Source organism: Pavona decussata, unplaced genomic scaffold (assembly GCF_977016875.1).
Source record: "Pavona decussata unplaced genomic scaffold, jaPavDecu1.1 SCAFFOLD_142, whole genome shotgun sequence".
NCBI classification, from domain to species: Eukaryota; Metazoa; Cnidaria; class Anthozoa; order Scleractinia; family Agariciidae; genus Pavona; species Pavona decussata.
Genome location: NW_028145555.1, coordinates 466,427 through 482,854, shown reverse-complemented (window position 1 = coordinate 482,854; position 16,428 = coordinate 466,427). Strand labels below are relative to the sequence as shown.

Here is a 16,428-nt window from a genome sequence, read left to right as displayed (position 1 = left end):
ATGAATTTCTCTTTTTCTTAAGTATTCGTTAATTCCACTGATATGAACAAGTCGTATTCTAATTCCTATAAAAACGTTTTTTTTTTTTTTTGATGGGTTTAAGTTGTATTGGACTCTATCGAGATTTAGTAGAATTATGACCCAAAACCTGACTTCAAATACTTAAAGATGGTTTCTTAATGTCAAATTTTTGCAGCTCGATCTTCTTTTGTCTTCTCAACTAAGAACGATTTGCCTCACGCGCGCACAGGACAACACTTTCCGTGAAGGGAGCCTAATTAAAGACAAATGTTATCAAGGTAATATATCTTCCAATAGTCAAATCGATAAGAGGACCAAATGTTCTTTATACTTTGTTCAGAAACTGATGTCAAGGCTAAATTTCTCCGTTGTACTTCAAGGGCTTTTTATTTCTTACATTAACGCTAATTTAAAGCGGAGCTCCGCGCGCGGAGTTCCATAGCTAAGAGGTTTTGGTAAACCCATGAATGGGATTTTTTTTTTTTATCTTTGGCTAATGACAACATTAACGCCTTTTAAAGACCATATTTGCATAAGCTAGTACAGCGTGATCTGTTTGGATAGTTTAACTGAAAAGCTAGGTCGCTAAAATCTTTTCAAAATACGGAAGCTTTTCTCTCGAATTCACGGGCAATGGTTGGTTTACTGACCTCACTCCACATTTTTAACAATATTTGCCCCTCCGTCAAATCGATAGCAATTAGTTTTCCAATCTTATGAAATATCGAGATGACGTTGGGCCGAAGAAAACTGTAGATTCTAAACTCAAAACTACATCCAAATTTCTAAGGCGATGATGCATTCCGAACATTTATCCACCAATAAAATGATGAACAGCTGGGTAGTTCGAGCTTTTTGCAACAGCATCGCTGAACGTAAAGTTTGCCGAGCATTTGCATTTTCAAATAATGTGATTTTATGTATTTGGATTAACCTGTCAAGGTTGGTCAAGGTCGCGAAAACACCAATGGAAAAAAAATAAACTAATTTTAAATCTCTGTTGTTAAAGTCGGAATTCATTTTCAGAAAACAAGAGCAAAGCCCCCAAAACACTAGAATTAAACAAAAGTCGGTCAACATTTAACCAGTAATTATGACAGTCGAAATACCGTAGGCTTACTAAACATGTTATGGTCAAAACATTATTATGCTGTACTTATCTTTGTTAGCCTAGTTCTGATCAGAAGTAAGACCACCGTTGCCCGCTTTGGTAGAAAAACAGCTCATTCTGCTTAATGATAAAATATAAGTTTACCTTCCGTTAATAATTTACGATACAAAGTCCTTGGTATCAATCTGATCCCTCTAACTTCCGAAAGACAATACGACCTTCGGAGAGCATGAGATTACGGAGAAGGTTGGACTAATTACTGACAGGTAACCCTACTATTTGGTGCCAATGACTAATCGGGTATGAATAAAGTAAACACAACATAACTTCCAAATTAGAAGATGGGTTATGCATGAAATCTACACCCCTCGATCCATTCTTCTCAGTTCAGTCTTCTGAGCAACGAATTTCTCTTTTTCTCAAGTATTCCTTAATTTTACTGATATGACCAAGTGGTATTCTATCTTCTATGATATACCACGTTTTATCAGAATTATGATCCAAAACCTGACTTCAAATATATAAAGACGTTTTCTTAATGTCAAATTTTTGCAGCTCAATCTACTGTCGTCTTCTCAAGTGAGAAATATTTGCCTGATATTCTTCAAATATTCAAAGGGATAAGAGCACTAAACTTATGTCAAGCCTAAATTTCTTTGTAGTAATTTTTTAATTTCACATTAGTTTGAAATTATAAATTTACACTTACATTTTGCGCCAAAATTAAGGAGAAATTTGTCACCCATGATATTAGTAAGAAATTTATACGTTACGTACAGAACGTTTTTGAGGGCTTATAAGCACGAGACGTGAGAGTGTACGAGCTTGATGGAGGAATGACTATCCAAGCGGCATCCACGAACTTTGACAATAATCAATGGGGCCTTCTCGATGTCTAAATTTTAGATACGTTTGGCAAAAACAATATCAAGTGTTTCAAAAAACTGGCTGTTTGAATACGTCTTGATAGAACAATATGTTCAAAATAAATAAAGCGAGTAAACTTGTGAAGCACCGAGTTAGAAAAATGAAATTCTAATCAGGGCATTTTTTAATATGACAATAGAGTTTGTGTTTGCAGGCCCATTCAATTCTCCAATTTAGCGCGTAAAATACGCCGTAATGTCCAACAAAATAATTCTAAAAATATTTATTGCTGATTTAGTTTCTTAGAAAAAAAACCCAGTAAAATCACAAGCCAGAAATTCCTACTTCTGATGCGAACAAATGCTGCCATCGAACTGACAAAATTGTTTTCAAGACTGTTTGGATTTAGATGTTGATATGCAATGTTGCTATTTGCTGCTACGCCCTACTTTTTCTATGATTGTTTGAAGTGAAGCGTTATGCCATTAGTTTCCGATTATCAAAATATAGTATTTAAATTGTTTTAAAGCGAAATAGTGACTAACAACTCCTCTATTGGTTTCCTGTTGGCTCCCATTGGTCGGGATGACTTATTTGCCATGAGAAACATTGACAGACCTCTTTTGTGCCAGACATTATTGTGTTGTGCAAGTTTACCTTTGATGTCCTTGTCCTGTTGAGAACTTCGCTTTTGTAGGAAAACAGCTCAATTTGCTAATGATAAAATTTCCTTCAAGCTTACTTTCCGTTTGTAATTTGTGATACAAAGTGGAAGAAGAATGCTACCTTCGGCGACCGCCAAGATATAACTAATTGCGGATCATTATCAGTAGCTGGGTACAGACCTTTATATAAAAAGGGATAGTAATAAAACAAAAGACCACCGTATATAACTCAGTGCCAACAAACGACCCTATATAAATACATAACTGAAAAAAGCCCTTGTATAAGTTTGCGGCTTCCAACATTCCTTATAAACGTAAATTGCAGGAGTCCTTGATTATAAGATTTCTCATAAGCGGCGATTATAAGACGCCTTAAAAACGGCGATTATAATACGCCTTATAAGGGGCGATTACAAGATTCCTTATAAACGGCGATTATAAGACATCTTACAAACGGCGATTATAAAACTCCTTATAAACCGCGATTTTAAGACGCCTTGCAAACCGCGATTATAAGACTCCTTATAAACCGCGACTTTAAGACGCTTCATAAACTGCGATTATAAGATATCAGACAGTGCTAAATAAATGCTATCTATGAAGACATGGGATCCGTGGATTTCTTAACTGACTCGTGATTTCAATTCATGCTTATCTCCAGTGTGATTGCAGGCTCTTCGTTTATCACGTATATGGTCGGGAGTCTAATATATCCGCGTCTTTAGGAGACAGAGGATCTGTGGAATTCGTTACTCGTGATTTCATGTTCAAATCACGAGTCAGTTAAGAAATCCACGGATCCCATGTCTTCATAAATAGCATTTATTTAGCACTGTCTGATATCTTGCAGTTAATCCGAGCCAGTGAACCTAGACAAATGCCACAGAGCTAGCATACCCAATGGCATATGAAAAACTTCTCCTAACGGCTTAGAATGATCATTAAGAAAATCTCCATTCAGTACATTTGAGCTTTCCCTTCATGATCAAAATCAACGTCTCATTAAGCAGAGCTTTTAAGGCTTTAAGACCAAGGTAGTTCTTGATTTGGAAACGTTTCAATGCTGCAATTATTACAGCTATTTGATAAAACATGTATATGAAATCGCTGGGAAATGGGCGAGTTGGGTGAAGATTTTGATTCGGGAGATGACCAAATTTCTGACGTGCTGCCGATAATAGTTGCAAATAAACCTTACATACGCTCCTTTCAAAAAAAGGTTTTAAATTCTATTTTTTACACAAATGATACACTTTATGAAGGGCTAAGTTTCAACTTCCAGCCATGGTCTTATTTTAAAGATAAGTGCAAAAGCTTTTCACAGGTTGCAATTTACAGTTTTCCCACTCAACATTCAAAGCTTTATAATATAAATGTAATAAGTTCAGCAACTGTGCAAATGATTACTGAGATCGTCTTGTTAAATGCCATTTTGGACGCTGTCTAATACAATTATTTTGTCGAGATCTTTTCTGAGCCTTTTTATCTCCAATCTCAACTCGAATTTTCCAGTTGGAGTTTTATTTTTCTAAGGCTCAGTATGTCGTCTTCTAGATCTGCTGCTTTGTTATGTGCAGTTGATGAAATACCCTTGGCCTTTCTAACTGAGTCCTGGCAGAGCTTTACGTCTGATTTTTCTTGGCCTTTTGTTTTTAAGACTCCCTGCTTGAGTAGCATTTTAATTTGGTTGGCCGTCCCTGTCATCGCCAATTTCAGTGGTAGAAACATGCACTTTACTGCTGGCTATACGTCTGGGTTTCTGTGTAGTGCAATTGGAGATACCCCTACTGTTGTGCCTTATAGAGCGAAAGACGGGCCTGGAAATCAACTTTAGATGTTATTTATTCCGTATGATGCGATAAACCTTTAAGGACGTTGCCTACGTTCGTTACTGGACATCTCGAGATACTCGGGCGTCCTATGGATGGGCTTACTTATAAAAAGGATATTTTTGCGCGGTTTAAAAGTATGCGGAGAAAGTAGAACTTAGCAAGTGCTCTTGGTATCCAAAAAGTAAATTGGGGGTAGCCATGCAATTCTTAGAGATAATAAAGCTTCAATTTCGAAAACAACGCCATACATTAATTTATGTTTTACTGTTTTTTTTAGAATAGTTGTTGCTGCGCTATCTATAAAAAAAAATGCGTGGTTACCCCCAATTTTCTTTTTGGGTTTCAATAGCCCTTAATAAGATCTGCTTTCCCCGAATAGTCATAAACCACACACAAATATTTCCTTATTAGTAGGCAACTTCATTAAAACGAATTAGAATTATGGATGAAGTGTGAGGTATTGTTATTTTGGCAAAAAACTACTTTGGAGGTGCAGGAGGGCTTAATTCTCCTTTTACAACACTTCCCCATCCACCCCCCCTCCTCCCCCCATAGACACACCCTCTCCAAAAATATATATATAAAAAAATGTTTTATTTTTATTTGATTAGATGGTTATCAATAAAAATTTGTAATTTATGTTTTTCTTGTTCTTTCTCCACCAGATTTGGAGGAATTGCAGCAAATACATCAAGCAACATTTTCTTTTTTTTAAATTTTCGTTGCACAACCAGATCTCCTGGTGATATTTTATGTATTAGTTTGGGAATTTTTTTGCAAACATTAAGCTGATTTATGATAATTATATATATATTTTTTTTATGAAACATTGTGACCTCCCTCGGAAATAAACTTTTTTCCCTGTAAAGCCTCGTCATTTCTGATTAAAATGATGTATAACTTTCTACTCTCCTGTAAATAGTTTTCGAAACATTAATTAAAATAGGAATGTGGTCAAAATATGCCTGTTTTTCAGTGACAAGGAACAGGCGCTCTCTTAAAAGGTCTTGACAGCAGCAGGCTACCAATAAGTTTTAAGAAAAATAGGACACTTTAAAGTTAAGCGGAAAACGTGTTTCGACAGAACCAACTGTCATCGTCAGTTACCAGCTTCCTCCTCAGGGGCTTCGTTTCGCATTTTGGTCAAAGGCAAACGCGAAACGCGAGTGACTGGTGACGTAGCGCGAGGGATCACGGCAAGGAGAAAGAAGAGAAGAGAAGCGCCTGTGAGATCTTGTGTCGATTTCTTGACAATTTTGTCGTTTTCTTGCCATCGTCGTTTTTCCGAGTTTTTAAGCCATTGAAGCGCTCAATTTTGGTAGCATTTTGTTGTCAACTTTGTAAACGTTAACTGGACTGGCAAATGGTTCAAAATTCGCAAAACCTCAGTAGGAACGGCTGCCAAAGAGATCAAGGACACGTGTGATGATTCATTCGAACTTGAAGACATCATTTGATTTGATAACTTGACAATATCGGGCAAGTCTTATTTTAACATTGAATAACTTGTTTGTCTGTTTTTTAGAACAAGTATGTGAAAATTACGGTAGAGCAGTTGCAGAAAATACCGGCAACTATTGTTTACTTGTTTCGGAACGTTCTCTTTTCTTTAATTGAGTTCAATAACCACACAAACGGTTCAAAAACCACACATCATTTCAGTGAGAACAGACCTTAATATTAGAAGATTTTCTTTACTGTTCAATTAAATAGGTCAATAACCCCCCCCCCCCCCCCCAAAAAAAAAAAAAAAAACAGTTGAAAAACCACAAATCAGTTCAGTGACAGCAGACCTTAATATTAAAAGTATTCGATCCACCATGAAATTATTATTTTTACCTATATTACACTAATATTATGAACGTTTTGTTGCCTTTTGTTACCCGTTTAGCTCAAAAGAGAACTAGACAGGAAGCATATTAGAGAGGCAGGACACCTTCATTCGTAAGACTTCTTCCCTCACTAGATTCAACGATGTCCTCAGGAACAGTTTGCTTCAGGAAGCCAAAGAAAACGCAAATATAAACTTAAAACTGGAGGGCTTTCCATAGCTGCAATTTGAACGGAGGAAATGACATTCTCTTTAGATTCTACTTAAAGTCATTAAGTATGAAGTTAAAGCTATAGTTACACCGATTCGTCGCCGTCTTGCTTTTTAGCAGGAATTTTTAACATCAAGGACACGAGAAGGCACGAAAAACAACTCTTACTAGTGGGGTAAATTACAAAACTGAGGTTAGTCGCCTGAAATCTGACTTCAATAGCAACAGATATCACCTAACAATCAGAGAATATAAGTTTGAACCAAGAAATACATTCAGGATGAAAAAAAAAATAACCACGAAATCTACACACGACGGCAAAACATCTGTTTTCACGTCGGAGAGGAAGGGTATTGTCCATGCGCAGTCTTGTCGAGTGGTATGTCTCTAGTATCACAAATCTCAAACATTCGGATGGTTTGTTAGTTTTCTCTGTTTGTTTTTAAACACCGGGTTGGGTAATATTCGAAAATTTGCGTGGAAGAGTGTAGCGCGCTTCTTGAAACCCTTACCCTATTTCAGAGCTGCATAATAGGTGATTTTCCGACCCTACTGTATTGGTACCCTATTTAAGGACGCGCCAATTAAAAAGGTGATAAATTTGTTAAAAAGACCTGGATGAAAACGGAAAATTAAACATTTGAGTAGAAGCTGTGTTAGCCTTCCAAACCCATTTTACTCGTAAGAATATAACGGACATAAAAACAAATAAAAAATAGAATAAATAAAAAAATAATAGGAATTTCAGTGGAATCAACGGATTAACTTTTTTCTCCATTATTTCCAGGTCGAATTGGAATTTGGAAATGTTGGTTTCTGTACCGGAGTACCTGGAGAAAAACCCTCGAAGTAGGGACGAGAACCAACAATAATCTCAACCTACATATGACGCCAAGACCGGGAATAATAAGTCTGCATTCGAAGCCGCACCGCATTGGTGAGAGGCGAGTGCTCTCACCACTGCGCCATCCCTGCTCCCCTAAATACCAAATTTATTCAATACCAGACCCCGATGGTCAAAATATATACCCTACCTCAGACCAAAGAGGCTTAAAACCATACCCTTTGGCACGGTTCGTACCTATATGGCTTACTGAAGAGGAGTACATTTCTGCGACATCCCGGCTTTTAAACTAAAATCCTAAAATCCCACATTACAGAATAGCTAACTCAACTGCCGATAACAAGGAAATATCTAAGTTGACAAGAATATCGACGGTTAAATCAAATTTTTTTTTAACAGGTACAGATTAAACACAATTTTAGGTTATGATGGTCATGCAATTCATTGCAAAATTCTGTACTTTCTATAACTCGAGGCAGATGACTACCTTTGCTGACATTTCTGTCATAAGAAAAGCGTTTGTTTTTCTCTGCGGAAAAGGAAAGCTAGTTAGACCGGCGAGTCTGAGAGGACATAGGCAAATTATATGTTTTGCTCCGTAGATACTCGTATTAGAAATACGGATTTTTGGTTTATTAAGAAAATCGGAAGTTTCCTTTGGCAAAATATCGGCTCAAAATTTCGTAAAGCTAGAAACTTAAATTCATTTCGTTTTCGGGGGGGGGGGGGGGGGGGAACAATGTTTTGCAAAGAGAACAACTGTAAGCTACTTTTTTTCATAATGCAAATAACAACAAGCAATTGAGGAATTAAATTCTGCTCCCATAAAATTTAACTGCAACTTACATTTTCGGTAAAAGCATACAAACAAACCAAATTATGTTCACTTACACAATTATGACTTTAAAAGAGCACGAGATCCACTGGACTAAAAAATGGATTTGGTCCAAATTTGCACGTAGTAAATTTAAGCAAATTTGGAAAAAAAAGATATAGCAAACTAGTGGCAAAGGTGGTAAATGCCGCATTTACATACTCATTTGCTACCCCGTGCAAAACCTATAGCAAAAAACCTAAAGCAAATGTGGCATTTACCATCATTGCTACTTGTTTGCTATATCTTTTTACTAAATTTGCTTAAATTCGGTAAGTGCAAATTTGGACCAAAGCCATTTTTTCGTCCATTGAGACGATCTGGAAACACAAGAGACTTAAGCATTTCGCTTAATTTTTTTTGTTGATTGCGCATGTTTTCAGGTCAGAACACTGGACAAATGAATTAAAGACTGTAAACAGTTTGTTGGTAAAAACAACCCATATTTTGATGGCAATTTTACTATTGGGAATTAAGGAACCTTTATAAGGTCACAACTCAGAAACAAATGAAATAAAAATATTAAAGAAACTATGGTAAAAAAAAAACAAAAAATAGATTGGTACTTGTTTGCTTAACTTTAGGCATGCGCTTAAAAAGCTTATTTTCAGTTTTTTGGTACACATCCGAACGCGAGAGTTGTCCCCTTACAGGAGGCTACAAATTTAGACTTTTAGGACATATCCCGGAACGTAGTTGATGTTCGATTAGGATGGTTTGATTCTTCTCCAACTTTATGTTCACGGTCAAGCGCATGCGCGAGCAGACCGGCTCAAAAATAAATTGTACGGGTCCACACTAAATTCGATGCGAGCTTGAGGTGGAACAATCTGTTGAAATTGCGCTCGAATTTGGATCACCCGCTCTTCGTTCTTCATTTTTTATAATCTTTGTTTCCTGTTGTAAATATAAGTTCGATTTTTGTAAAGTTAAAAGTGTTTTAGCATCCGAAAACGACATTTTTGTCGATGGATCGTCAAAGGAGACGTCGCGGCCGACCGGCGACGGGAATGCTGTGGACTCTCTGGAAGCACAGAAGTTAAAGCGGACGTCCACCAAAAGTGGAAAATTGGTAAAGGGATAAGTCTGTTTAAAATAGACAACGCTTTTGCGGCACATCTGCTTTCGCTGGAAATGGCAAAGGTCACCAACTGGCCTTGGATGAACTCGCGAGGATTTATTAGATTTCAATCGTACTGTTTGTTCAAATGGAAGTGAACTGTCAAAAACGGAGAATTCGACGGACAAACAGCATCAAACACCAGTGTTTTGCTTTGGATGGAAAAAATTGTACAACACTGAGACGCGAAGCGAGTAAATATGTGATCAAATGTGCGAGTTAGTTTTAGCCGTCTTTTAGGGGGCTCGAATAGCGGGCAGTAGAAGAAAACCCAAAAGATTTGCGGCAAACTACAAAATCTATTGTAAGGTATTCATTTATCTATAAAATTATGGTCATTGCGAATGGCAAACGCAGTTTTGATTTGCCACCATGGCAGAGTTTTCTCAAATGCATTCCAGCGATCCAGCATCTCGGAAGGACACTCAAGGTTGTTGTTACTAAACGGTCGCATCGCTTCTTGAAGCTTGCGGATTTCTCGTTCTTCGCCTTCACGCTGGTTTAATAAAATCAGGCCATCAAACGAACACACTATCACGCTGGGGATTTTTTTAGTCAAATTCGGCCAAGAAGTTCCTTCTCCTTAGGGTTTTATTGTACGAATCTCAATTTTTGCAGGCGAACAAAACAACGGTTTGTCTACAACTTGGCCGATTCGGATTTTTGAATTTTATTTGTTTAACGGTAAAATGACGTCATCAATTTGGCGCGAAAATTTTTTTTAGAGCTTCGACATGGTCAATCACATTTTTTTAAATAAACATACCTTAAGGATTGCAAAACTGAAAAAAAGATTTGAAATATCTAAACTGAATCAAAAGTTTTGGGCTTCGGAAGTTTGAATTTTCCGCCATCTTGTTACTAAAAATAGCCTTAAATTGAACGCTTAACTTCCCATAACTCTTGACTCTAATGTTATTCTCATTTCATGTTGTTTTTTATGTTAGGAACAACTGTGTCGTAGCTCCAAAAAGAGAATTTCCCGTCAAATTGATGACGTCATTGTACCGTTAGAAAAATGAAATTCAAAAATCCGAATCGGACAAGTTGTAGAGAAAATATTGTTTTGTCTGGTTGCAAAGTTTGAGGTTGCTACCACAAAACCCTAAGGAGGAGAAACTTTTTGGCCACATTTGACTAAAAAAAAATACCCAGCGTGATAGTAAGTTTATCACTGAATGCTGATGAAATACTGGATTTAAGTACGTAAGTTTGAGGGAGCTTCTCGGCTTTTCGAACCGCGTGTATTATAAATAAAAAAAAGTCGATGCCGCGAGATATCGACATTGTACTAAAATAAAACCATATACGTTCGCATAAGTTCATAAGCTCTGGCATTTCTTGAATGTCATGAAACATGCACGAAGCGGCGCTGCAAAAATCCCCATGTGTTTTACATCAACAGCCTTTTTGTTTCTCTCTGAAACGTGACCGAAACACTGGCCGGTCAGTTTTATTTTTATGCCAGCAAGTTATAAGACTTGCCCGCCGTATCCCGCCGGTGTTGTGTACTCGCTTCTTATTGGTTCAAAAACAATTGGTTTGACAGTGCTTACGTTATCGTTCGCACATGCGCCGAACCGTGACACTCTCCCTTTAAGGTTGGACGGGGTGGGTTAAAGACTGTTTACATATAAAACAACTCCTCTACAGCGACCAAACGTACTCCCCTTAAATGACAATGCAGCCAAACCCAACGGAACCAACTGGCGTTTAGATTACAAATTTTATGACACAAAGTTCCCCAACACCATTTTTATTTCTTTCAGCTGAATGAGCATTGATATCATCAACTTACAGCATTAAGTTTTATATATGACAAGGAAATGTCGCGCTCTCAACCTTTAACTTACAATTATATCTTCCTTATAGATTCCTTAACAACTAGCTCTGGATAAAGCTCACAGCTGTTTGATTTAGTATTTTTTTGCAGGCTTTTCGCAAAGAATGGTGGGGCTCTTTGGAGCCCAATAACCCGTCATTTCGCATGGGGCGTCATTCCACTTTCCTAGCTTTCCAAAAAAGTGCGCGCAGTTCTCTTTTCCCTTGTAGTTATTAAGTTCCCCTTCTCCCCAGTTCTCGTACTGTCCCTCCAGTGGAGTGCCATCAACCCAATACCACTTGGAGTCATCAGTGTTTCTCTTCAGCCCAATCCACGCTTTCGTCTCAGTGACCGTTTCCTTTCCCATTACCAGTTCGTAAAGGAAGTCGTTTTCTTCGGCTGAAGTGATTACAGCCAGGTCTCCTCCCAGGTTTTGACAAACTGCTCGAGCATCAAGCATCGAGCATCGAGGCTGCAACCTATGCCGAGAATGACTTGGGTTTACATGATTTTTTGCGATTGATGTATGAAATATTATTAATATGGTTTACGATGTAAATTTTAATTCATTTTTTATAATTTTTTAGAATTTTTAGAATTTGGTTAGGTGTCCACTATTAGTAGAGGGGACTTCTCCCCTCAGCTACATTTCTTGACACGTTAATAAAGTTATTATTATTATTATTATTATTATTATTATTATTATTATTATTATTATTATTATTATTATTATTATTATTATTATTATCGCTCCATTTCGTGGTTATAGTATCATCGACGTATATGTAATAGCATGATTTTCCGTCAAATTCTCTCCAGTCTCCTGGTGGACAAACTGTAAAGCAAAATACACGAGCTTTATCTTATCTTATCTTATCTTATCTTATCTTATCTTATCTTATCTTATCTTATCTTATCTTATCTTATCTTAGCTTAGCTTAGCTTAGCTTAGCTTAGCTTAGCTCATCTCATCTCATCTCATCTCATCTCATCTCATCTCATCTCATCTCATCTCATCTCATCTTATCTTATCTTATCTTATCTTATCTTCTGGTCTTTCATTTCACTTGCTTTAATCAATCTGTCAAGTATAACTAGGTTTGTGTCACCATGGTCAACGCAGTCATATAATTTTCTCAAAAGGAATCACAGCTTAATTTTTAGCTTTAAGCACAATTTGGTCTTCAGAATTGATGGGCCAGTTTATGGAAAGATACATTTTCAAATTTGTTTTTTAAGTGACGACACACGAGGAACAATTGGTTTCTTAATCGAGTGTTCTGCGTTGTTTTGTCTTTTGCTCCTTAAATTGCTGTAGGTGCAAACTGAGAATATGCATTTTTCTATCTGTTCTCTTTCGATAAAATAAAACAAACGTTCTTAATTTAAGTGCTCACTTTACACAATAAGGAACACTTTGTTCTTATTAACCATCTGGACAGAAAGGATGAATCATTACCCATGACCCTTCTCTGACAGGCTGTTCGGAACGTGTTGCCCCCTTACAGCTCAAACTTTTCGTATTCATCCCAAAGAGGAACAAAATTGTTGCTAATTAATTAAGTTTTTCTTTATTTGAAAGATGGGTGCCTATCCACAATGTATTTGCAGACCACTTGTCTGTTTATCACATTTTACAAACAAATTTCGATCGTGACTTGTCCTATGGCATGTCCTATGGACAACTCTTTGTTCCTTTTGATTTTGCCTGTACCAAATACACATCAGGTGACAGTGTGGCATGGGACAAGATTTATGCGGTGTGGGAAGAGATGGTTTTACAGATATCTCATTGCCCAATTATTGCGTACTGTCTTCTAAGGAACATTGTGCAGGTCGGCTAGTAGAAGTGCGGTTTGTTTCTTGAGAAACAGTGGAAGTTGATGTTCAAGATGAGCAAACAAGGAGAGGAGGTCAACAGCTCGAAAATACCAAGTCCATTGCCCAAACGCAAGAGACCTTAGTTGAAAGAAGCCGATCGTGACGTTCTTTTCCAGTTTAAACCTGAAACATGATGGTGTTAGGAAACTCGGCGAAACACAGCTTTGCTTTTGAACACAACGTTTAATGGCCATTAGTATAAATCTACTAGTGTTCTATCACGAATGCCGTTCTCTGATTGGCTACGCTACTCGCTATCTATTCTGTGATAGATAGTGAGTAGCGATTTTCAACAAAATGGCGCCCGCTTCTTCGCGTTTTCGAAGTGTCTGCGATGAGGAAATAGATCATTTACTTGTTTAGTTTTGAACGGCTAGTAGATTTATACTAAAACAATTAGATTATTCGCTCTCGATTTCTATGCGTGATAGTTGATTCGGGATTCGCCCTCATCAACTATCACGCGATAGAAATCTCGAGCTCATAATCTAATTGTTAATTAGACATCGATATACAATCTTTTGACGTCCGAGCAAGATTTCAAAACTTTCGATTTTGAGCTACAAAGACGTGAACAAGGGCACGAGACTTAAAAGCTAACTTACTACGGTAGGGTAAGGTTAATCATAGTCATAAGTCCAGTCTCTCACGTTTCTTAACAAGTCCCTTCCAGATCGGGTAAGACAGGCATTAAAAACCTCCCCATCTTGTCCTCCATCGGGGAGGACAACACTGAATCTGGGTTCAGGAACAGGAGATCTCTGATTGGGAACCACATTCGACTGCAACCTCTCCCTACCATGGACAAGAAATTCTTTTTCATGACTGTCCGCGTCGGACATGCAAATCGATGAAACCACGGCGAAAAAAAAAGTTTTTTAAACGGAACACAACGAGTTTAATGTCACTTGCTCACGACAGCATAACAAACCTAGTCGAATGTCATCCTGGATTAAAAGCTTATGGCAAGCCGTAATGACCTACACAAAATACAACACCTGGAATTACTCTCCGAAAGCAAAATTCTGATAACAATAAACGAGCTAACAACCTTACCATATGGTTGAGGCGACACGGTAAACGACAACCCGAACACATCGTTCATGAGCGCTTGACCACATGCTTAGGCAAAAAGGACACGATACTAAGGCATGATGGTCTTACGCAACTACAAAAAAACTTTAAAAGAAGCGGATCAGCGACTACTGTTGAGGAATAGTCTCAACAAAAACTGGCTTGTAAGGCGGCTGATTCTATTACCATTCTATGAAGACGTTGTACAGGCCTTTGTACTCTTTTGCACTCTCACTATAAGAGTTCGTACAAGTGCGTGCTTGCTAAGGTGGACCTCTTCTACTCTACCTAGTGGCCAATTTCTCCGAGTAACATTATTTTCAGGATACGACATCGCCTACTTGAATGGACGCTGTTTCCTTCCGACTTTTGCTTCACATCGTAAGCTGAAAAAGGTACTGTTGCTTCCACCGCCTCCAGTAGTGGTCGAGCAACCTTTGGAGATAAAGATATCTTTCCATAACTCGCTTACTGGACTCTTCCAATTAAACATCTTCAGCGTCAGGTAACTGTTTAAGCGACCTGCCAATGGCAAGATGAGCAGGCGTGATTGGTAATGGATCTCTGTTGTCGTTATTTACTGCGATCAGAGGTCTGGAGTTGATTACACCTTCTATCTTGATGAAAAGTGTATTCAGCTCGTTGAAGGACAGAAGTGCTCTTCCAAGAAGTGCGCAGTGGTTCCTTAACTTCTCTACAAAATCTTTCCAACCATCCACCTCTCCATGTTGAGCCGGCGTTCTGTGATGAATCTCCACTTAATCCCTTTAGCTGATAACTCTGACCTGTTGTTAGGCCATTTGTACGAACATACCTATGCTTTCTTGAAACTTGAACCCTCCTTTACGTATAAGGGTCCAGAAAAGTCAGTACTAATGTCTAAAAATGGTAAGAAGGTTGACACTCTTTCTTCGGGTAGTGATCCCATCTTCTGTGTGCAAGTTCCATCTCGCTGTTTCTGGCAAGGCACACATCTTCTGATAACACGTTTGTGTTCACGTCTTCTTTGGGTGAGCCAAATCTTCCGTCATAAAACTGAAAGTACAGTTTCTGGACATGCATGCAACATCTGTGAGCATCTTGTATCAACTTTGCAACTGCTGGATGTTCGTGCAGCAACATTATTTGGTGCTTGTTCTCTTCATGAAGGTCGACAAACTGTAGTCTTGCACCTAATCTAATCACTTTATCGTCTTTGTCGTAATAAGGGTCTAGCTTTAGGAGGCGGCTACTGCTGGGTGGTGTTTTTCCGGCTTTCAACTGCTCGTAGTCTTCTTTAAAAACATCTTCTTGAATCCTCATAAGGCAGTTTAACGCTGCCTGTTTCATCTTCTCAGCTGACAATTCGGTCTCTTCAGACTTCAGTCTCGTCTTGAACAACTTTACGGCTCTCAGTACGTAAGCGGTTACTCTGATCAACTTCATCCACGTTGCATAGCGTGACATATGAAGCAACGGCTCTACTACAACTGCGGTACAACCATGGGTAGCTCTTCTTTTCTCTTCTCAGGATTCAGGGACGGAATCTTCATTTCGCGGCTGAGTAGGTTGAGACGCACAAGGAAGCAACAGCCATGGGGCTCCATTCCACCACAGTGTGCTTGAAGTGACTTCATTGTTCTGTATCACTGTCAATATAGATGCTAAGTAGTTTGAAAAGCAATTAATGAGTCCTTTAAGAAGCCAGCCAAGGCGAGACTTTACGCCAATCAATGAGTCAGCAGTTGTCACTCTCTTGTGTATCCCAGTTACAAATGAGTAATAGTTTCCTGTTAGAAGCTGTTAGGGGTTCACCTGTCCGATAATTAACTTAACATTGAACGAGCATGTCAATCATATTGTATAGAAAGGGAGTAAGCGGCTATATGCAATACGCGCCCTTAAGAAATGCGGACTAACTGATAGGCAACTTGTTCTTGTCTATTGTAGTATCATCAGGTCTGTTTTAGAGTATGCGAGTCTCGCTTGGGCTGGCCTCACGCAATACTTAAGTGATCAAATTGAGTCAATACAAAAGAGGGCGCTAAAAATTATCTTTCCTTCTCTGTGCTATGAGGACGCGCTTGAGAAGTCAGGCTTAATCTTGCTGTGCCAGAGGAGGGAGGATGCGTGTATAACATTTCTCAAGCGAAGTTACTCCTCTTCCTACCTGCTACGAAGTCTAGTGCCGAGAGTTGCGAACACAAGACCGTATGCCCTTAGAACAGGAGAATCTGTTTTTGTGGCTGCCTCCGCAAGAACTAACAGATTTGGAAATTTTTGCACCATAAAATAC

General features: G+C 38.3%; 2 protein-coding genes across 2 annotated transcripts in view; both read right to left on the bottom strand.

Annotated features, from left to right (window-relative positions):
• The window catches only part of LOC146466672 (C-type lectin domain family 4 member E-like), a 103,320-nt gene that overhangs the window by 60,912 nt on the left and 25,980 nt on the right, over window positions 1-16,428 (bottom strand). The gene's annotated exons all lie outside the window — the stretch shown is intronic.
• Window positions 11,293-11,658, bottom strand: LOC146466675 (C-type lectin domain family 4 member M-like). The gene has a single exon (XM_085126988.1). The coding sequence runs from the start codon at window positions 11,656-11,658 to the stop codon at window positions 11,293-11,295; it is 366 nt and encodes a 121-aa protein (XP_084983114.1).